The sequence below is a fragment of the Chionomys nivalis genome, chromosome 4, assembly GCF_950005125.1.
Source record: "Chionomys nivalis chromosome 4, mChiNiv1.1, whole genome shotgun sequence".
Lineage (NCBI taxonomy): Eukaryota > Metazoa > Chordata > Mammalia > Rodentia > Cricetidae > Chionomys > Chionomys nivalis.
The window spans coordinates 8,230,685-8,253,993 of record NC_080089.1 but is presented as its reverse complement, the minus strand read 5'-3'; the positions used below and the strand labels follow the sequence as shown (position 1 = coordinate 8,253,993).

General features: G+C 43.2%; 2 protein-coding genes across 2 annotated transcripts; both read left to right on the top strand.

Moving 5' to 3' along the window:
- Positions 1 to 13,272: 13,272 nt before the first annotated feature.
- LOC130873644 (60S ribosomal protein L27-like) lies at positions 13,273 to 13,683 on the top strand. Its single transcript, XM_057768506.1, has one exon. It carries the CDS (start codon positions 13,273 to 13,275, stop codon positions 13,681 to 13,683), a length of 411 nt encoding a protein of 136 aa, XP_057624489.1.
- Positions 13,684 to 19,894: 6,211 nt separating this feature from the next.
- On the top strand, positions 19,895 to 23,083 carry LOC130872629 (26S proteasome regulatory subunit 4-like). Its single transcript, XM_057766794.1, has 2 exons — positions 19,895 to 19,899; positions 22,134 to 23,083. Exons 1-2 carry the CDS (start codon positions 19,895 to 19,897, stop codon positions 22,873 to 22,875), a joined length of 747 nt encoding a protein of 248 aa, XP_057622777.1. The 3' UTR covers positions 22,876 to 23,083.
- Positions 23,084 to 23,309: the final 226 nt, after the last annotated feature.

Genomic DNA, 23,309 nt, shown 5'->3' with positions numbered 1-23,309 from the left:
AGAAGGCGTGTGTGTGTGTGTAACTGTGTATGTGTGACTACATGGGGAAGGGGTAGAGAAGGCAACTAGGGGCATGTGTGTAACCATGTGTGTGTAACCGTGTGTGTAACCATGTGTGTAACCATGTATGTGTGTGTGTATTAGTGTGTGTGTGTGTCTACATGGGGAAGGGGTGGAGAAGGCAACTAAGGGCGTGTGTGTAACCGTGTGTGTGTGTAACCGTGTGTGTAACTGTGTGTGTATGTGTGTAAAACTGTGTGTGTGTTAGTGTGTGTGTGTGTGTCTACATGGGGAAGGGGTGGAGAAGACAACTAAAGGCGTGTGTGTAACCGTGTGTGTGTGTAACCGTGTGTGTAACTGTGTGTGTATGTGTGTAAAACTGTGTGTGTGTTAGTGTGTGTGTGTGTCTACATGGGGAGGGGTGGCGAAGACAACTAAGGGCGTGTGTGTAACCGTGTGTGTGTGTAACCGTGTGTGTAACTGTGTGTGTATGTGTGTAAAACTGTGTGTGTGTTAGTGTGTGTGTGTGTGTCTACATGGGGAGGGGTGGCGAAGACAACTAAGGGCGTGTGTGTTACTGTGTGTGTGTGTAACCGTGTGTGTAACTGTGTGTGTATGTGTGTAAAACTGTGTGTGTGTTAGTGTGTGTGTGTGTGTCTACATGGGGAAGGGGTGGAGAAGACAACTAAGGGCGTGTGTGTTACTGTGTGTCAGGCAGTGTTCTGGACTCCGTATTTTTCTACTTTTTCACTAACTCTTTTTTGTTGTTGTTGCAATTTTCAAGTTTTGCTTTTATTTTACTCTTAAAGATTTTTGTTCTGGTTAAATAGAAGGGAGAACTTAAGCCCTGAAAGGAGAGCTCGGGTTCCTTCTAGTGTTTGAGACCAAGGATCTGTTTCCTCCTGGTAGGCCTTCACCTTACCCACGGCTGAACTGATCCAAAAGACACTGCAGGGAGAAGTAGAAAAATAGCAAAAGCTACAGAAGGACTTGCGTGAGTCCATGTCAAGGAGGCCAAAGCACAGCTAAGAGAAAACAGCAATGTGGAAAAGTTGGCTGTGGTCATCAAACAAGAGCTGGAGAAGTCTTTGGCCATGTAAGGGAAGAGGCTAGACTCTATCGTGCCTGAAATTTAGTGCCACGAATTTTAGTTTCTGGAGCAAGAGTTCCAGCTGGCTGTGGCAGGGGCTCCTGGAAAAGCCTGGAGTGGGGGGAGAAAGAATGAGACAGCTCTAGGTCCGACACTATAACAGCTAAAACACGAATAAGTTCCTGGGGGGAAAGGAGGTGAAGAGATGGCTCAATGATTAAAATCACTTGCTCTTACAGAGGTGCAGAGGCCAAATTCAGCAGGGTGCTTTACAAACGGCCGTAACTCTAGAGACATCATTGACATGGCCGTTTCTGCTTCTCATCCCAAAGAACCATGAAAACGAAAAGTGGAAATTAAAGAAAAGATTTTAATGAGAGTGGTCATTTGAGAAGGCAGAAACTAAGCATTGAGGCCATATTTAGGTACTCACATGAGTTTTAGGTTTAAACAGAGGAAGTACTAGCGACAGGAGGTGACATCTTCATAATCAAGCAGTTCTAGTCCAACAGTGTCTGGCTGCTCGTTTTCTCAATTCTGGTTTTGCAAGGTGTCCCCTAAAGAAGTCATTATTGTTTGAGGGAATGATCTAATCCCCACGATTGCTCCTGCTTTGCGGAGATGCTCCCAATAAGGACAGATCTATTTGTGAGGTTCTAATATTCCTGGAATTCAACAGGTAGAAAGAAATGAGTTGCTGGATTTTTTTTTTTACTGTTTTTATTGAGCCATACATTTTTGTCTGTGCCCCTCCTTCCTCCCTTCTCCCCCTTTACCCTCTCCTGTGACTCCCATGCTCCCAATTTACTCAGATCTTATTTTCTCCTTCCTATGTAGATCCATGTACATCTCTCTTCAGGTCCTCTTTGATGTCTAGATTCTCTGAGGTTGTGGTTTGATGTCTGGTTTCTCTTTGCTTTATGTCTAAAAGCCACTTATGAGTGTGTACATATTATATTTGTCTTTCTGGGCCTGGATTACCTCACTCAGTCTGGTTTTAATAAAACTTTTTTTTTCAATGGTGGAGGAGAAAGGTTGTTGTGAATTTGTGGGAGAGCATAGTCAGAGGCGAGGATATATGGGAGAGTCCAGAGTGGACATAGCCAGGCTGAGGGGGCACTGTGTGAGGAGAGGGAAATGGGACGGGAGAAGGAGGAGGGGAAGTAGGTGCAGCAGCCAAGAGGCCAAAGGTCCAAAAATGGCAGGTAACCAAAATGTCTGGGGGAAGGGCAGCCCAGAAGCTGGGCTGGAGAGTTCAGGGCAGGGACTCAGGAATGCTGGGAGAATCTGGCTGTCAGGTCCAGTTTTGATATGTTAAATAGGTACCTCAGAAGATTGTTTTGTCCTAGGTTTGATATATCCCAGTCTTTTGTTGATAATAAATGACAAAGAGCGATACAATCCTCTATGATTCCTTTCTCTTGATGCTGCACCATCATTGGGAACCCATAAGACTCGAATTGACCAAGTCTGGAAAGAGGGGCTGTTTCACTTGCTGCGCAGGCTCTGTAGGAACTAGGAACCCTCACAGGGCAATTGGAGCAGTTTGCAGCCTTTATTTGATCAGATGTGCTGGAACAGAAGATAATGTTAAGGAGTTTAGGGGGAAATTTTGTTTTTAGGTGTACATTTGCAATTTTTAGGCCCATGGTACTGGTAACTAGGGGAGTGGAGTCCCAAGACCAGGGAAAGAGGAGAGAGCCCTCCCTCAGGAACACATGTTGATTGACAGTACTTATCTGTAGTCCATTTTACAGTGAGAGGTGGATCCAAGTTGACTCCCTGAAGCTTACAAGAACTTTATTTTTAACTGGTAAAAAGAGGTAAAACTTTTAGTTATGCCACAGAGGAAAGATTTTCAGAGCTAACTGGGAACGAGAAATAGTAGGCTTGTGATCAGGGACTGAGGGAGCCTAGGGGCTAGCATTGGCCTTGACAAGTTACTAAGCACCACAGCCAGAAGTTAATGGAGGGCCACACACTCCTCTCTAGAGATAAAGAGAATGACTGTTATGGTTTTCTGTCTCTTTAAGAGACAAGCCACACCCACTCCCTCCCCCATCCGCTGAGGCAGGCTGATCTTCAGTTTCAGGCCTGAGCTTACTCTCTTTTCCATCTTCCTCTCGCTCAGAGAGGCAGATTCACTTCTGCCTCTCTCCCCACTTCTCCGCTTCCCCCCTTCTCTCTCTCTCTCTCTCTCTCTCTCTCTCTCTCTCTCTCTCTCTCTCTCTCCCCCTTCTCCCTTCCCCTTCATAACCCCCTGAATAAATATTCAACCTCACTCTGCATATCGTGTCTATCCATGTCTCTGTCTGCTACCCGCCCGCCATGTGTCTCCCTGCCTGGGACCAGCCACTGCTTGGGGACTGACAGCCATCTCTGCCTGGGACTGGCTGCTCCCAGGGCCCACTGTCTGCCACCACATGGCCTGCTACCACGATTGGGGACCTACAGCGTTTCTGTTACCTACTGTCGCTGGGAATCTTGCAGCATTTTTTAAAAATTATAAAAATGACTCCATTTTTTTTTTTGAAAGCAGAAACTTTCTTCAAGCCCCTGATGGAATGAAAGCTTTTGTCTAAACACCTGACCTTAGGAAAAGGGTTTTCTTGGGGGACCAGACACATCATTGTAGAATGTTGCAGAATTTTTTGTATGGCTTAGTTTATCCGAATAGCTAGAGATTAAAGTGAGCAAAGACAACCTGAGTAGACTTTAGAAATGTATAAATTTTGCTTATCAAATATTCCGTATTTATCAATATACCCTAGTTATCAAACATGTGTTTCTTATCTAAATTTCCTATCAGCTTGGTATAAAACATTTAACAAAGACATAAATAGTTAGATATATATCTTAAATCAGCTTTTGATGATCTGAATAGTCCTTTATTATCTTAAAAGTTTATCATCATATACAGTATATTCTAAACCAGAGTTGAACCACATATATACTATGTTGAAATAAATATAACTCTACATTTTTATCATCATACAAAAATGCATACTAATCCAAAATATCTGATACCTGTTGCTTCCTTTGTTAGTATTCAGGCATTTGTACAGGCCTGCCTTTGTGGTGTACAAATTAGGATTCAGGCATCATGCTGATCTGCCAGTGCAGGGTCCTACTTTGTAGGCAGACGCAAAGGTCCCTTTTTAACAGACAAGCTCCACCCACTCCCAGTCTCTCTTTCCCACTGTTCCTCTGAAGGGGCAGGCAGTACTTTTCTGCTTCACTTTTTTCTCTTGCTGTCCCTTCTCTCTTCGGTTCTGCCATTCTCTCTGAGGAGGCAGCTTTCTGTCTGTCTCTCTCTGTGTGTCTGTTAAATTTGTTGCTATTTAAAACATGTTTTCCTAAACAGAAATTGAATAACATATATAGTATGTGGTAGAAAAATTAAAATTCCTACGTGTAGGTTTTAATTATAGCCCTTGCTGTAAGTTTTAAGCCAAATTTTGTGTTACAGATTCATTAATCACATCCAATGAGTTTACAAATCTATCCTAGAGGAAGACTGTTTACAAATCCATCCTAAGATAAAGACTGTTTACACAAAAGTTTTAAAGGATTTCTTGTGAGAAATCAAAGATAAAAGATTTAAGAGTAGGAGGTTGTAAAACTTTAGAGATAAAAGAATTTGGGGTCATTTGTTCCAAAGTCATTAGAATTTCAAGAATTCGGAGCTGGAGTGTGCTGTCTTTGGCCTCCGAGCTAGCTATAATGAGACCAAGCCATCTTCAGTAAGACAGCAGGCTTTAAGAAAATCTGAGTCTAAGAAGGGAATTGAGTCCAAAAAGAAAAGGAGGAAGAGCCACACCACAGGGAAGAAACTCCACCATAGTGAAGGTTAAGCAGCTAAGAGACAGAAGGTGTAGCCACAGGGAAAAAGGAGGAACCAGCAGAAACTCCACCCAAGGGAGGGCTCCACTATCACAGAAGCCAGGAGGGTATGGAGAAGCTAAAGGACCTGGCAGGCAGCTCTTAGGGCAGGCAAGGAAATTTGCCCAAGGAGAGATAAAGCAGAGGGGAGGGGAGAGGAAAGGTCGCAGAACCTGGAGGCCCTAGGCCGCTACTAGGGGAGGTGAGGAAGTTCCTGGGAAGCCCTGAGAGGAGCCAAGAGGGAGCAGAGGAGGGTAAGTATTAAGAGAATTTCATTGTGGGGCATTCCCAAGTTGATTAAGAGAGTCATCAGAGAGAAATGTCCCAAATCACATCCCCCCCCCCCACGGGGGCGTGGTAGGGCAACAGAATGAATGCCTTCTGGCTCGTCAATGTGGCTTTCTAATAAAAATAGACAAAGCAGGGAGCTCCACAGTGACATCAGTAGTGCGGGAGAAACCAATGGCTGGAGCAGGTAGAAGAGTTGCAGTTGGAGAGCTGCAATATCTTAGTATATTACCCCACATGGGGGGGTAATATGTTTTCTGTACCCCAATAATGGGGTTCTTTGCTATTATAATAAGCCAGATCAAGCAAAGTTGAAAATGTAGAAGAATGGGTTTATTTGAGCAAAGCAACTCCTGGGTGGGTTGTCCAGTGCCAGAGATCAAGGTTGGAGAAGCCACATGCCCAAACTAAAGCTTGTAGGTGAGGGGTGATGGCCTGCCCACCACAAACTGGGTTTATGCCTGAGTATGATCAAAAGCTGAACGCCTGACGAGGGGACTTGGGCTGCTGGCAACTTCAAGGGAGGAGCTGCTACAGCTGCCAAGAACGTGGAACTGGGCTTTTTTGTTCCTTCCCTTTGTTTAGGCAGTTCTGAGTGGGCAGGGTTTGGAGAGACAGGAATGGGGCTTCTCAGACTGTGCAGGGGCGAGCTGGAGATTCCAACCAAATAGTGGGACCCTGAAGGACATTGCAGGGAGTATTGTATGCCCATGAGGTGGGCAGCCCAAAGGGCTATCTGGGAGAGGGAACACTTACTGAGCAGGTACGAGGGATCAAAGGTTAGATAAGGTGGAGGGAAGAAGCAGCTGAAGAGGTGGACTCTATAATCATATTGGGTGGGTGGCAAAAGCCAGCAGAATCAAATGATCCGTACATACCCTAGAGTCAGATGGGCAGCTTGGTTCAGAGTGTCAGAGTTTCGGGGGGAGTCATTTAAGCCACTCCCAAGGTTTTGGCACCAGATGAATGAAAAGAGAATTATAAAGGAAAGGAAAGGACGGAGTGGTGGAGGAGACAATTTATTGTGAACTTGCGGGAAAGCACAGCCAGAAGCAGGGACATCTGGGAGTGTCCAGAGTAGTTACGACCGCCCGAGCTGGGTCATGTGGGAGAGACGAGGGGCAGAGAGTGGGGAAAGGACGGTCAGGTGCAGCAGCTAGGAGATCAAAGATCAAAACAAGATTTTAATAAAACATTTTGGTATTGTTAGAAGACTAAAAGACATAAGGATAATTTACGTGCATTAATTAGAATCAGTCCTGATGATGTCACAACATTCAGGGGCCACTTCAGAGGCAGAAGAGGGTATCACAATAACTTCTGGTCACCCCGTGAGTCTCAGAGGCGGACGGGTTCAGGTATGCATACTCAGTTTTCAGACAGCTATTCCTTGCCTGATTAGCCTGCCTGTGTATAGGCTGATCAGGGGTCTGACTCAACATTAAGGAAGTGGGCATGGAATGGTGGCCGGCTGGCCAGGCTTTTCTCCTCCTTATAGGCCCTGTGAGGACTTCCAGAGTCAGCAGACATGGTTTCTACCTACTTGTGATGCTCAGCATGTGTTCAGCAGGATAGAAAAGAAACGTCATACATTCAAGCATTCAAGGAGGTCAAGATACACTAAAAATCACCAGGCAGTCTTAGGGGAAACTGTGTGTCTTAGTTAAGGGTTTTAAGGCTGTGGAAAAACACAGTGACAATGGCGACTCTTATAAAGAAAACATTTCATTGGGGTGGCTCTTTTACAGTTCAGAGGTTCACTCTGTCATCATAGTGGGACAAGTAGGCAGGCAGACATGGTCCTGGAGAAACAGCTGACAGTCCTACATCTTGCAAGCAACAGGAAGTGATCTGAGGCACTGGGTGAGGCTTGGGTATATATGAAACCTCAAAGCCCACCTCCACAGTGACATACTTCCTTCAACAGAACCACACCTCCTAATGGTGAGGCTCCCTAGGAGCTTATGGGGGTCAGTTACATCCAAACCAGCACACTGTGGTTTGTTTAGCTATCTGTTGGGGGTCTTGGCAGACGCTTCGGATTTCATAGAGGAAGTGACTTGGATGGAGCAGATAGCATAAAAAAAGGAAGAAATAAACAGCAAGGGCAGCAATGGCTGGCTCATCATCATCAGAGCCAATAGAGACGCGGAAGTGGTACACTGTTGCCAGAAGGTTTGAGGGCAATGCATCTGTGTTTGCTGAGACCAGTTCATTTTAAAGAAGAAAGAGTTCTATATAGGTTCTTCATATAAAAACTCCAGGGCCTGCTCTTGACTTAGGGTGGTGGTGGCGCACGCCTTTAACCCCAGCACTCAGGAGGCAGAGGCAGGCGGATCTCTGTGAGTTCAAGGCCAGCCTGGTCTACAAGAACTAGTTCCAGGACAGACTCCAAAACTACAGAGAAACCCTGTCTCGAAAAATAAAAAATAAAAATAACATAAAGTTTTAAACATAACTTTTTTGCCTTTCTGACTTCTCCCCAAATTGGCTTCATCCAGTTTTCTTATTACAATTTATTCTCTTCAACTCATGCTCTCCTCAAACTTATTTCTGAGATAAGGAATAGATGGCCTTTGAGCAGGTGTAAAGTAGTGAGTGCTGACAGGGAGAAAATGAGCTCAGAAACAACAATTATTAGTTACAATTATGTTTTCTTTTTCTTTGGGGCTTAGGATTGTTTAGATTGCAAGGGTGCAGCTATGGCCCCAGATATGAATGCAGATATTTATGAGATAGCTAAGTGTTACATAAGTGGTTTCATATGTTGGGCCTCTTATGATCTGACCTTTGGCTTTTCTCAATGGTCGCCTTGACTGTTTCATCTCACCAAATTTCTGTCCGAATCTTCTATGTAATTCTTAAATCCATTCTGTCAAGATCTGTCTGTATCTCTCACTACGTTCCTGTCTCTCACCATCATTATCTGTCCTGAAAACTATTGCTATAGATTTCTGGTTTCTGTGTCTCCACCCTTGATATATAACCCATTATTTAGACTTCAATTGTAGTGTTTTTATAATGCCAATTTATAGTAACACACACTTAACATCTGTGGAAGTCCCTGCTTTTCTTAATACAAACCCTAGAATTTTTGGCAGTACTTTGTGGCTTCCAAGATTTCCTTGGCATTTGCTCATCCTTTCTAGGTGTGGAATCTTGCTTACAACCTCAGCTCTACCTATCTCTGTAGCTTACAGAGAACCATTCACTCTGTGTCCACTAACCCTCCTCTCTAGGTAGAAACCTAGACTTTCACCTCCACTCCACCTGTCTCTGCCACCTAAGGTCAAATCCACAGCATTTCCAGACTCCTGCTGTAACAATTTTCTAACTCTGCAGAAGATTTCTTCCTGGGCTTAGAAGCTTTCCTTAGCCCTAGCTTAACTTGGAGCACTTCTTATACTCCATTCAAGCATCAACACTGAGTTGCCCCCAGATTGAATACTAAGTCCTATTTGGTCTTTTGTGTGAACTTTGTAAACGGGAGGAATGGCATTCTTGACAGTTAAAAGTCCCCTCTAAGGTAATAAGCAGGAAGAAAACACTAAGGAGTGGTTTATTTACTGTTTCTGACCTATGTATTTTGTAGTGTTGGAAGGCCAAGCCCTACTCTCTGACCATTGTGGACATGCCATACTCTGTAAACAGAGACCAGAGACCACAAGAGCATTTCCCTTAAGTCCCAAGGTTGGAAAAGCTGGGAAAAGTCCTAATATGTTTACTTTCAGAAGCTTTCCTCGGCTTCCATTTTTGCTCAGTCAGGAGAAAGTTTGTTTTTCTAGTAATGTCTGAATTCTGTCATTGCAGCATACACAAGAGCAGCTGGGCGCTTGTTCCTGTTTATGTTTTCCTCTTAGTGAACCCGAAATAGCCCAGCTCTCCAGCGAACTCAGAGGCTTCTGGCAGCATTAGAACATTCCTAAATTATTATCCATTTCCTCTAAATTTCCACATAAACTAGTTAACATTCTACGATCTCTCTTCTGGCTTTTTTTTTTAATTATTTGCCTGTGTATGGGTTTATGTATATGTTGTGTCAAAGTACTTGAGGATTCTGGAAGAGAGCATTGCACCTCCTGGAGCTGGAGATGCAGCCTTCGTGAGCTGCCTGATTCCGGTTCTGGGAACTAAACTTCCTTGTAGTATCAGTACATGCTACCCGCTCAGCCGTCTCTCCAGTCCCTCTATCTTCTAGATTTTCCTCAAGAACATCTAAAGCAATCAGACAGCTCCAATGCACACCTTTAATACCAGAGTTTGGGAGGCAGAGGCAGGTGGATCTCTAGGGCCAGCCTGGTCTACAGAGTGAGTACTAGGGCAGCCACAGCTACATAGTGAAAACCTATCTTGGAAAAAAGAAAAGAAAGAAAGAAAAAGAAAGAAGAACAAAAATGTAAAGCAGTATCTGAAGACCCAAAAATAAATCTCCTTTCTTTTTACCTTTGGGATAACTTTCTGGGTGTCGGGAGCTCAGTGGTTCACCTTACAGTTCCAGCAATTACCTTATTGTCATGACCCTCAGAAGAGAAACTTGAAACTAAGGAAATCTGGCAAGTCAATAAAGTATATGTTTCAAGATTTCAAAAGTAATCCATGATGTTTCCATGAAATTATTCAGAGCATAAATATACTATACATTCCTCTTCATCATATCAATGCGTGTGTGCATGTGTGGGGTGTGGAGGGGAAGGGGGTGTATGGGGGTGGGTGTGGTGCTGGAAAAACCCCATGCTCTACCACTGAGCCACAGCCCTAGTCCCCTCAGGCTATATTGAGAGTTAATCATTTGAGGTGAGTAGTTTTTCTCTTGACTAAGTCATTTCCTCCCCACAAATATGAACTGGGTTCAAGTGAACTGTTCACCAATTGCTTCATCTGTCTCTGAGACAGAAGATCAGACCTGACGCCAGGTGTTCATGATTCAAACTAGACATTGACTTGTATGTCCAGTGTGATCCTGAGCGTTTGGAAGTTAAGTGTTCTCTGAGTTCAGATTCATCTGTCAAATAATAAAATTGCAGGGAATCAGTACTTACAGACATAGGAAGTACAGAACTGCAAAGCCAAGGGGCACTATGTACCACATGGTAGCATTGCAAGAAACAAAGTTTAAAAGTTCAGGAGTTTGGAGAGTCAGCTCAGTGGTTAAGAGCAAGCCATGTTTGAGTCAACAATGCTCCTGTAACTGGCCACAGTAAATTTGCTGGCTCACCAAGTTAGAGTTGGCTTGGATAGTTTCTTTAGTAATTCCTTTGGAAATTATTGTCTTGAAATAATTATTTTTGGTTACCGTTTCTCAGCAACAGTTTCACATCCTTGGCTGTGAAACAGAAAGTCTATAAACCAGGGCCTGGCAGAATGTTATTGCTATAATCTGGCAAATGGAAACTGAGGTGCTGTGGGGTTAACGACGGTCTATGGTCTTTTCCAACACCTGTAAAGAGTATGAAAATTTGAAAGAAAAGTATGGTCTGTGCAGATAAAATCCTTCCAGTAAACATTTAAGTTGCCCTCGGAAGATTTGTAACATTCTAGATCTTAGTTTTCTTACCACCATTTGTATAAAACTAACAATATCACCCCTGCCTATTTCACAGTTCCCAAGACAGTAAAATAATTCCTTCTGTGGATGGTTGTGCAAATTCTCAAGTGAGCCACAGAGTTGTCCTGAAATTGTTAATTGGTCTTATAATGACTTCTCTTGGCAGGGGGCTCATTTACATTCTCTTAAACAACACAGACTGATGTAGGTGGGTCTTCTGTCTATGTGTTACTTTCATTGGTTAATAAAGAAACTGCCTTGGCTTTGATAGGACAGAAAATTAGGTAGGTGGAGTAAATAGAACAGAATGCTGGGAGGAAGGCAATGAGGCAGACACCATAGCTCTCCTCTCCGAGATGGACGCAGGTTAAGATCTTTCCCAGTAAGCCACCATCTCGTGGTGCTACACAGATTACTAAATATGGGTTAAAGCAAGATGTGAGAATTAGCCAATAAGAGGCTGGAACTAATGGGCAAGCAGTGTTTAAAAGAATACAGTTTCCATGTAATTATTTTCGGTAAAGCTAGGAGGTGGCCGGGAGCCCTCCTGGGCAGCGGGAAGCAGCCCGCCCCTCCATCTACAACAGACAACCCTTCTGCATGAGAACCTGAGGAGAATAGCATAGCAAGCTCCCTAGCCCTGAGCTTTCATTCTGGTTGATTAAAGCCTGACTGTAGGACAGCAGGGACTGTCACACAGAAAAACCCTATCACCAAAAGGAAAAAAAAGACCTAATCATAAGCAAAACCTATTGTCCTGGGTAACAAAATTATGTTTACAGTCTGAAAAGAAGTACAACCATTACAAAAGAACAAAAAAGAATAAAACATGCTCCTGGGCAGGAAGTCAGGCCAGCAGCAGCAACTGCCCATACAGTTTAGAAACCTATATGCCTTGCCTCCCTGCCCTTCCACCAACTTCAAGATCCGTGGCTCTGTTATGACCAAATCAGCGGGGTCCCCACAAAAGCAAACAAAGGAGACTGAGTTCCAATATGTAAAAGCAAAGAGCCTTTATCTTAATCAAGTTTGTAAACTCAATCTCTCCACATGTCCAACATATTGGAATAACCGGAGAGCCCCAAGCTCAATTAGAATAGGGTTTTTATAGTAGTAAAAGTGGGAGTGAGGGGTCTCTGAGGTTCAGGACCCCTGATTGGCTGACATTTGTCTAGGGGTGTCCTGGTGAGGTGCGCTGATAGGTGATCCTCTATCTGCAGCAGAGGATGTCAGGCATCATCTGCTCTTGGGTGAGGGTCAGGTAATCTCAGCTTGTGGTGTTTTCCTGCTACCAGGTATTGCTTCAGGGTAAACTACTAAGACTCAGGCCTCTTATTTAAATTATCGATGGCCAGAGTCCCAGGTGATAATGGTTGGAAGTGAAGAACTTCCCTTGGGTGACCTGCCCAGACTTAGATTATCATGGCTGGCCCCCACAGCTCCAACTTTAGGTTGGCGTGGGTGAGTTCCCTGCTTCCTTCAGTTTCACAGTCTGTGATCTCAAGTGACCATGGAGTAAACAGTCCTGCTGGCGATACCTAAGTGTTCCTGGGAACTAGTAGAGCCTGAAGTGCTTTCATGCTCAGATGATAGCACACAAAAACGTCTGGGGGGTCGTGTTATCCCGAGACTTGAGTGAGAGTCTCCCAGCGCTCCGGAGGTCTTTCAGTCTGAGACCGCCGCCCTCCATCAGGTTTTTCTGACAGCTTCCCTAGATCCCCTGGAAGATGAGCGTGAACAATCCTTCAGGGTTTTCCAGGATGTGCACATAACCCTAGGGGGGAGGGGTCCCAGAACCTGCAAGGGCCTCGTTTTTTTTTCAATTGTACAACTAATGAGGTGAGCAATGGATGAATCTGTTTATAAATTAGATGGAAAGCAGGGGACAGAAATGCTTTTTTAAAGAATACTATAAAGGGCCAGAGAGGTGGCTCAGCAGGTAAAGTTACTTGCTGCCAATCCTTATGAGTTGAATTCAATCCCCAGGGCACAGATGGCAGGAAAGTACTGACTCCTGTAAGCTGTCCTGGGCTTCCACAGCCACACTATAGCACATGCCCCCAGTGAACACACACACAGGGAAAGAGAGAGAGAGGGAGAGAGAGAGAGAGAGAGAGAGAGAGAGAGAGAGAGAGAGGGAGGGAGGGAGGGAGGGAGGGAGGGAGGGAGGGAGGGAGGGAGGGAGAGAGAGAGAAATGTGGACACATACTATGAATAATGTCATCTGGGTGTAACTTATTTAACAAGATTTACTGTGTTAGACACAATTCTATGTGCTAAGGATATGGGAATAGAAAGAAACAAGAAAAACAAATATATACCCTTGCTTTCTTGGAGCCTAAAGTGTCAAATGAACAACTAAAGCCTGTCCCATGGTGATGAGTGCTCCAGATGGCTGTGGAGGTGGAGCAGGAGCTTGCAAAACCCAAAGGAGCTTTCTGCTGGGAACCGGCTGCTCGCTGTCGAAATGGGCAAGTTCATGAAACCCGGGAAAGTGGTGCTCATCCTGGCTGGACGCTACTCGGGATGCAAAGCCGTCATCGTGAAGAACGTTGATGATGGCACCTCAGACAGCCCTTACAGCCATGCCCTGGTGGCTGGAATGGATCGCTATCCCCGAAAAGTGACGACTGCCATGGGCAAGAAGAAAGTCGCCAAAAGATCCAAGATCAAGTCCTTTGTGAAGGTTTATAACTACAACCACCTGATGCCCACAAGGTACTCTGTGGAAATCCCCCTGGACAAAACTGTTGTTAACAAGGATGTCTTTAGGGACCCAGCCCTGAAACGCAAGGCAAGGCGGGAAGCCAAGGTCAAATTTGAGGAACGATACAAGACAGGGAAGAACAAATGGTTTTTCCAGAAGCTTTGCTTTTAGGTATATTTTTGTTTACATCATTAAAAGTTTAAAAAACAAAACAAAACAAAACAAAAAACCCAAAGGAAAGGACTGTCAGAGGGAAAGCCTTCCAACCAAGGGAACATCCCATGCCAATAAGGCTTGGCCTGTGCAGGGTTAGACAGAGATAATAAAGGCCATTGAGGGTCTGACAGGGGACATATTGTGAGACCCTTGCAGGAGTTTGTATTTATTCAGAGTAATAGCTAGAGGGACTTACTAGCATGAATGGGTCAAAAGGAAGTGAAAGAAAATCAAAAACGAAATTTAACCAGCAAAGATTCATAACCTGTAAATAGCATTGCATCTGGATATGAGTTAATTAACTTTCAAATTAGGCTTTGTGTCACAAGAGAAACAACTAGCAACTTGATTCCCCTTCTAAAGGGCACACTGACACCGCAAAGAAATGAAAAGTTCCTTGTCAGACACCCAAATCAAGACAGCATACATAGACCACACCCCCAGTCACACCAGAGAGCCTCAGGAAAGCCTCTTTAAGTATGACTCTTGAGAAACCCACATTTACCCCTTGGCTGTGTACATTCTTTCGGGAAGAAAACTTCCTCCCAGTTCCTTACATTGCCTCAACCTGAATTCTTTTCCTGCTGTTATCAGGAGCCTGGAAAGACTATATATAGACGTCTGCTGACGTTTCCAGGTCTCCATCCCTTTACCACTGGCAACAGATACATCTGAAGAGTTTTAAGTGTAAAAAAGATATAAAAATAGCTTTCCAAAAACATAATCTAGTGCAATATTGAGATCGACCACAGGGAAAAGAAAACAAATCAGGTCACTTAAGAGGCTATGCAGTAAAGCAAGATGGAGGTCATTGGTTTGGGATAGGAGGATGCTCAAACTCAATTCCTACCACCAGTAGCCGTTAAGTTACCCGCCCAAGTGGGCGTGGCCTCTAATATTATTTATGCCGATGTGAAGCGCACATCGGGCCTCTTTTCTTTTCCGGCTGTGGGATTCGGTTGCTGTTCTCCGTTCCAGCAGAGGATTGTGACTATGTGAGGCTATCCCTACATAAATAAACCTCTATTAGCCTCAATTCTGAGCTAGTGTGGGATTTCTTTTAAGCGTCCATCTTCAGACCAGGTATTTCTAGAGAAGCTTGACTGAGAAAGAAGGCCTGAATATGGGTAACACCATCTGATGGGCTGGACATAGGAAACCAGAAGAGTTCCAGAATTCAGGATTCTTATCTCCTGGTTCATCAGAGATGAGGGGCTCCGGATGTATCTCCGGCTCTCACAAGTTCTGTCTTTCATGATGGACTGTACCCTCATATCAGGAGAAAATAAATCCTTTCTTCTTAAAACTGGTTCTGTCCGGTATCCTCTCCTGATGATGAAAAGAGGAGCCAAGAAGGAGGCTAGTGATCATTGGCAGAACAACTGGAAGGGTAGCGTTGGTATTTATTAAAATGAGAAAGAAAGAAGAAAGATATAAGAGAAGATTAAGGGTTCAAGTCTGAGATATTAGACACAGAAATAGGAACATGTAAAAAGCAGCTGGAGATCCTGGCGCTCAGAAAAGGGGATGCTGGGACTTGAAACAAACATTTGGGAGTCTTCAGTGTGGAGCTGGAATTTAAAGTCATGGAGTTGGGAACAATCACTATGATGAAAAGAGAGTCCTGGGGCTAGAACTAGCACTCAGCAACATAAAGAACCATTCCTGGGGAACTATGTGAGAAGAGGAGGCAGAAAGAATTTCAGAGCCACTGGGAATGGAGGGCACCAAAGAAACAGTGCCTTCCAGATACAGCAGGGCTAACGCACGTTCAAAGTCACAGAGACTGTGGCAGCAAGCTCAGGGCCTGCATGCTTGAAGACAGACAGGGTCCCAGCACTGCGACGACAGAGTGCACATGATATCTAATCCCTAATCACGAATCTATCTCCAATTAACAACCACTTGTAAGGAAAAGTTGGTTCCCCCAAGAGAGTCTTGCTGAGGATACCAACCACACTGAGGGGCAGGCCCCATGCCTGGCAGGAGAGCTAACAGGAAACAAACTCAAAGACTTTTTTGGAATTTTTTTCTCATGTTGTTACATTTGGACTTTCTGAATTTTTGCTTTTTAGTTTACTGGTCTGTTGCTTATGTATTATTTCTGGCTTTGTATTTTTATGGGTTTTGTGTTTATATTTCTTGTGCTCTTTGCTTCTTTCTTCCTTTGTTTGTCTTTTTTTTTTTTTTTTGGTTTTTTTGAGACAGGGTTTCTCCGTAGCTTTTTGGTTCCTGTAGACCAGGCTGGTCTCGAACTCACAGAGATCCGCCTGCCTCTGCCTCCCGAGTGCTGTGATTAAAGGCGTGCACCACCACCGCCCGGTTTTTGTTCATTTTTATTATTCTTGCTTATCTGTCTTTTTTGTTTGCCTGTCTGTTTTCTTAAGAGAGAGGGGAAGAAGGTGTGGAGTTGGAAGGATGGGGAGGTGGGAAGGAGATGAGGAGATGAAGGAGGGGGAAATGTGATTAGAATATATTCTATGGAAAATAACTTTATTTTAAATAATAATAAAAGAAGAATCAATAAGAAAAAAAAGGAAAACTTTTTTTTTCAGTTTAATTTCTTATTTGGCTCTACATTTTTCTCTGCTCCCCTCTCCCATTCAGTCCTCTCCCAAGATCCCCATGCTCCCAATTTATTCAGGAAATCTTGTCTTTTTCTACTTCCCAAAAAAGTCTTTCAAAGACAAATAGTTCGTAGGAGAAGGGAAGTGACATTCCTCAGTGCTGAGACCACTGGTAGGTTGTCCTTGCTCAAGGACTAACTCCCCACCCACACTCCTGCAGGGAATAGAAATTAATGGCGTAGGCCACGACCCAAGGAAAAGACACTGGAGTAGGAAGGGAGGGTGCTGGGAAGAGGGGTTTGGTGGGAGGGAGGTGACAGGAGGATCATGGGGAGATATCATTGAAACTATTAAAGGATACATAGTTTTAAAACCAATAGGAACTAATTAATGATGTTAAGTGTAACTGATAGGCCAATAAATCCTGGACAGAGAGTGAACATGTGGATTTGCCAATGTGAGGCTGTTGGCCACTCAAACTAAGGATATTTCTTACTAAGTTACTTAGAAACTAGGAGTGGCTTCAGCAACAGCCTGGGCAAGTGGCTTTATCAAAGAACCCAGGCACGACATAGGGACAACAGCTATGCAGTCTTTTCAAGGAATCTTGGCAGAGAACAGAAAAGAAAATGGGGGCAATGGCTGGAAGGGTGCCCTAGCCTTGTCATCTGTTGCTGTGGTAACCATGGACTGAGAAAGAGACAGAGAGAGACTTCAAAAACCTGTACTCCACAAAATTGGAAAACTTATATAAAAAAAAAGACAAATTTTCTTGATAAATACCACTTACCAAAGTGAAATCAGATCAGAAAAACAATTTGAAAAGACCTATAATCCTCATGGAAATAGAAGCAGTCATTAAAAGCCTCCAAACCAAAAAAGGCCAGGACCAGATGGATTTAGTGCAGAATTCTACCAGACTTTAAAAGAAGACCTAATACCAACACTCCCCAACTTATTCCATAAAATAAAAACAGAAGGAGAATTGCCAACTTTATTCTATGAGTCCACAGTTATTTTGATACCCAAAACATACAAAGACCAAACAACAAAAAGGAATTACAGACCACTATCTCTCATGAACATTGATGCAAAAATACTCAAATACTCACAAACTAAATCCAAGAGCGCATCAAAAAGATCATCCACCATGATCAAGTGGGCTTCATTCCAGAGATGCAGGACTTGTTCAACATATGAAAATCTGTCAGTGTAACCTTTCCTATAAACAAACTAAAAGCAAAAAACCAAAATGATCATCTTCTTAGATGCTGAAAAAGTCTTCGACAAAATCCAACATCCATTCATGATAAAAGTCTTGTAGAGATCAGGAATACAAGGGGTATACTTAAACATAATAAAGCCTCTGGCCAACATCAAATTAAATTGAGAGAAACTCAAAGCAATTTCACTACAATCAGGAATAAGACAAGGTTGTCCACTCTCTCAATATCTATTCAATATAGTATTTGAAGTCCTAGTTAGACCAATTAAACAACTTAAGGAGATCAGGGGGTTATAAATTAGAAAGGAAGAAGTCAAAGTATCACTATTTGCAGATGATATGATAGCATATATAACCAGTCCCAAAAGTTCTACCAGAGAACTCTTACAGGTAATAAACACCTTCAGTGAAGTGCCTGGATCCAAGGTTAACTCAAAAGGAATCAGTAGCCCTCCTATACACAAATGATAAACTGACCGAGAAAGAAATCGGAGAAACAACACCTTTCACAATCGCCACAAATAATATGTAATATCTTGGGGTAAGTCTAACAAAGCAAATGAAAGACCTATATGATAAAAACTTCAAGTCTTTGGAAAAGAAAATTGAAGAAAATATCAGAAGATGAAAATATCTTCCATGCTCATAGATTTGTAGAATTAGCAAAATAAAAATGACAATCTTACCAAAAACAATCTACAGATTCAATGCAATCCCCACCAAAATCCCAGCACAAAGGACACCATCAATAGGACAAAACAGCAGCCTACAGAATGGGAAAACATCTTCACCAACCCCACTTCTGACAGAGAGTTGATTTCTAAAATATATAAAGAACTCAAGAAACTAAACATCAACAAACAAAATAATTCAATTAAAAAATGGGGTACAAAAATGGGGTACAGATCTATACAGAGAATTCTCTATAGAGGAATCTCAAATGACAGAAACAAAGAAATGTTCAACATCCTTAGCTGTAGTAGTTTGACAGAAAATGGCCTCCAAAGGGAGTGGCATTATTAGGAGATGAGACCTTGTTGGAGTAAGAGTGTCACTGTGGAAGCAGGCTTTGAGGTCTCATATACGTTTAAGCCATGCCAAGTGAGACAGACCACTTCCTGTTGCTTGTAAGATGTAGAACTCTGCTACTTCTCCACCACCACGTCTGCCTACATGCTGTCATGATCCACCATTATGATGATAGACTGAATCTCTGAACTGTAAGTGAGCCACCCCATTTAAATGCTTTCCTTTATAGGAGTTGCCATAGTTATACTGTCTCTTCATAGCAATAGAAACCCTAAGACATTAGCCATCACAGAAATGCAAATCAAAATGACTCTGAGATTCTATCTTATACCTGTCAGAAGGACTAAGATCAAAAACTCAAGTGACAGTTCATGCTGGAGAGGATGTGGAGTGTGGAACACTCCTCCATTGCTGGCAGGAGTACAAACTTGTACCGTCACTTTGGAAATTAATATGTCAGTCTCTCAGACAATTGAGAATTGATCTACCTCTAGACCCAGCTATATCACTCTTGGGCATATACACAAAGGCTGTTCCATAATACCACAAGGACATTTGCTCAAATATATTCATAGCAGCTTTGTTTGTAATAACCAGAAACTGGAAACAACCTAGATGTTCCTCAATCAAGAATGGGAAAAGAAAATATGGTACATTTACAAAATGGAGTATTACTTAGCTGTTAAAAATAATGGTATCATGAAATTTGGTGACAAACAGATAGAACTAGAAAAATGTCATCCTTAGGTATCCCAGACACAGAAAGACAAAGATAGCATGCACTCACTTATAAGTGGATATTAGCTGTAAAGGTTAACCATGTTACAATCCACAGACCCAGAGAACCTGAGTAACAAGGAGGGCTTGATGAGAGAGCCTTGGATCTCTCTGGGAAAGGAAAATAGAAAAAAAAAAAAGAACTGAGCAATTTCTATATTAATGAAAGCAATCTAAAGCAAAGTTTATAATGGTGGTAGTTAAGTAGCTTTACTTTACTTTACTTTGGATAAGGTTTAGTTTGTATTACGTGGTTTGAAGGTGTTACAAAAGTCCAATGGCTAACAAAATGCCTTCCCAACTCTAAAATATTGCTTCCATTTACAACATTAAAATGAATTCCTTCGAAAAAAAAAAAGATTTTGAAGATGGATTGGGGGTGAGTGGGTATAGAAATAGGAGGGATGGAGGTATCAGAGGGGGAGAGTACTGGATGAGACGACTGAAAAAGGGGGGCATTTGGGGGTGAGGTAGAAAGAGTGCAATGTTAACTCCCAAGAATCTATAAGGGTGACCCTAGCTAAGACTCCTAATAAGGGATGCATAGCCTGAACAGGCCTTCTCCGTAATGAGGCAAGACTTCCAGTGGAGGAATTGGAACACCAACCCAGCCACATAACCTTGCTCTAAAATTTGTCCTGTCTACAAGATGTGCTGGGGCAAAAGTGGGGCAGAAATTGTGGGAGTGGCCAACCAATGACTGTTCCAGCCTGAGGACCAAGTCATGAGAGGGAGCCCAGTGTTGACACTGTCCAGAAGGCCATAAACAACCCAGAGGCTGGATAGCCCAGAGACCTAGAATAGAACCAAATACCACTGACTAAATAAATAAACAACTGTCAATGTAATGATGCCTAAGGGAACTTTGTTATACTCGTAGATTAGTGCCTAACCAAATAGTAATCAGAGAGGCTTCTTCCTCCAGCTACTGATAGGAACAGATGCAGAAACTCACAGCCAAATCTTAGGCGGAGCTCAGGGAATCCTGCAGAAGAGGGGAAAGAACAATTGTAGGGCCAGGAGGGTCAAGGGCACCACAAGAAAACCCACAGACTCACCTAGGCTGGCTCACAGGGGCTCACAGAGACTGAACTGACAGGCAGGGAGCCTGAATAGAACTGACCTAGGGACTCTGCATATATGTGTCTTTCTGCAGGACTCCCTGACTTTTGGCGGCTTTGGGGACCCTATTCCTCATACTGGGTTGGCTTACTCACCCGTAATACAGGGGAGGTGCCTAGTCTTGCCATGCCATGTTTAGTTGATACCCATGGGAGGATGGCACCTTTCTGAATAGAAAGGAAGGAGTGGGTGGGGTGGGGTACAAAGGGAGTGAGAGGAAAGGAGGGAGGAGAAAAGGTGAATTTGGGGTCTGGATGTAAAAAGTGATAATAACAAAATAATTTTATAAATTTTTTTCTTCATTTATTTTTTATTTTATGTGCATTTGTGTTGGATTCCCTGGAGCTGAAATTACAGACAGTTGTAAGCTACCATGTGGGTGCTGGGAATTGAACCCAGATCCTCTAGAAGAGCACTCAGTGCTTTTAACCGTTGAGCCATCTTTCCACTCCAATAAGAAAAAAATTGAAAAAAAAGAAGAAATTCAGTTATCCCAGCATCATCTGCTGAAGAGGCCAGTATTTTCTGTTGAACACATTTGGCACATTTCTCAAAATTGACCATGTATACATGAGTTTATCTTTGTGGATGAAAGCTTTGCATTCTTTAGACTTTCTTTAGATACTTTTTACATTTGTCTCATGTGATGTAGGGGTTAGGTAAGGGTTATGAATGTCAAAGTACATGTATGGGGGGTCAGAGGATAATTTGTGGGAGTTAGTTCTCTTTCTGCACCCTAGGGGTTCCTGAATCAGCTCACCAGGCTTCCTGGAACTCACTTTGTAGACCAGGCTGGTCTTGAACTCACTGAGATTTGCCTGACTCTGCCTCCCAAGTGCTCAGAATAAAGATGTGTGCCACCACCGCCCAACCTCTTTCAGAGTTTTGAGAGGTAACTCACTGGAGCACAAAATGCCTTTAGACACATTTATAGTTACACTTCTATTCAATTTTACCCAGAGAAGGGAAGCAGACAGTAGGAAAGAAAAGAAGAAACTAAGGATAAAGAAGAGTCTGTTCTCAGTAATGGATCTAAAACACTACAAACTTGGAAAGTTTGAGCAGAGGCAAAAAACAAATAAACAAAAACAAAAACAAACAGAAAAAAACAAGCAAAGAAAAGACGATGGTGACAGAAATGAGAGATCCTGCGTTGTGGAAGACACATGGTAAAAGTCCAAGGGAAGGAAATTAGAACGCACTTGGAGATGCTAACTGAACAAAAGGTCATGTGTACTCGGAGAAAACTATAGGTTCTGTTTGAGTATGGGTAAGTTCACTAACAATAGACACATGGGGGGATCTGTTTTCCTTTTCTAACATTATTGACTTGGTAGAGAGAATGCCTCCTTTGAGTCAGGCTGTATCTGGTAAAGTCTATGAGTATTCTGTGTGCACCTATTTGTCTATACAGTTGAGTGTGTGAGTGTAGGTGCACGAGAAAGACAGAAAGCCATGTGGATGTCATTCCTCAGGTGCCACCCACCTTTTTAATTTTCGGCAAGGTCTCTCCCAGGCCTGGAACTTGCCAAGTATTCTAGGTTGGTTGGTCGGGGAGTTCCAGGCACACACTTGTTCCCAGCTCCCCACTGTTGGGGAGTTTTCAGAGTTTTGAGAGGTAATTCACTGGAGCACAAAATGCCTTTAAACACATAGTGTACAGCATAGTGCCTACATTTATTAAGTTTGTATTTTTCCGAATCTGTGGAGCTTCCTCTTACCCATCCTGAGTATTATGAGGAGATGGGAATAAAGCCCCCAAAGGGGGTCATTCTCTATGGTCCTCCAGGAACAGGTAAAACGTTACTGGCCAAAGCCGTAGCTAACCAAACCTCAGCCACTTTCTTGAGAGTGGTTGGCTCAGAGCTTATTCAGAAGTACCTAGGCGACGGGCCCAAGCTCGTTCGGGAGCTGTTCCGAGTTGCTGAAGAACATGCACCGTCCATTGTGTTCATTGATGAAATCGATGCCATCGGGACCAAAAGATATGATTCAAACTCTGGAGGTGAGAGAGAAATTCAGCGAACAATGTTGGAACTGCTGAACCAGCTGGATGGATTTGATTCGAGGGGAGATGTAAAAGTCATCATGGCCACAAACCGAATAGAAACTTTGGATCCAGCACTTATCAGACCAGGCCGCATTGACAGGAAGATCGAGTTCCCCCTGCCTGACGAGAAGACCAAGAAGCGGATCTTTCAGATTCACACGAGCAGGATGACCCTGGCTGATGACGTAACCTTGGATGACTTGATCATGGCAAAGGATGACCTGTCTGGGGCCGACATTAAGGCAATCTGTACAGAAGCTGGCCTGATGGCCCTGCGGGAACGCAGAATGAAAGTTACAAATGAAGACTTCAAAAAATCTAAAGAGAACGTTCTTTATAAAAAACAAGAAGGCACCCCTGAGGGGCTGTATCTCTAGTGACCCACAGTTCCTTCAGGGAAGTTAGTGAGTTCCCCGTACCCCCAGGAGGATGGGAAGCTGCCCAAGGAATCCATTTCCCAGTGAGTTTGCTAGTAGACAGCCTGTCTTGAAGGATGCTGTGCAGGGTGCCCACTAGGTGTCTCCGTGTGCGGTCATCGTGTTGTGCTCTCTGCTCCCAATAAAGGGTTGTCTGGTTTGCTTTCAAAAAAAAAAAAAAAAAAAAAAAAGTTTGTATTTTTCAATGTAAACTTGGTTTTCATTGAAATTTCTATAGCATTCTTAAATTATACAGGTTTTTAGTCTCAAAATAGGAAAAAAGGGAATATTTGTCTTTTAGAAATAAGATGCTACAGGACCCAGGCACAGGGCCCAGAAACAGCCACTTGCACATGCTGTTAGAGGAAATACTAGTTGCTGGAACAAAAAGGAGG

Coding starts and splice junctions, on each gene's coding strand:
- LOC130873644 (XM_057768506.1), top strand. CDS start 13,273: ATGGGCAAGTTCATGAAACCCGGGAAAGTGGTGCTCATCCTGGCTGGA.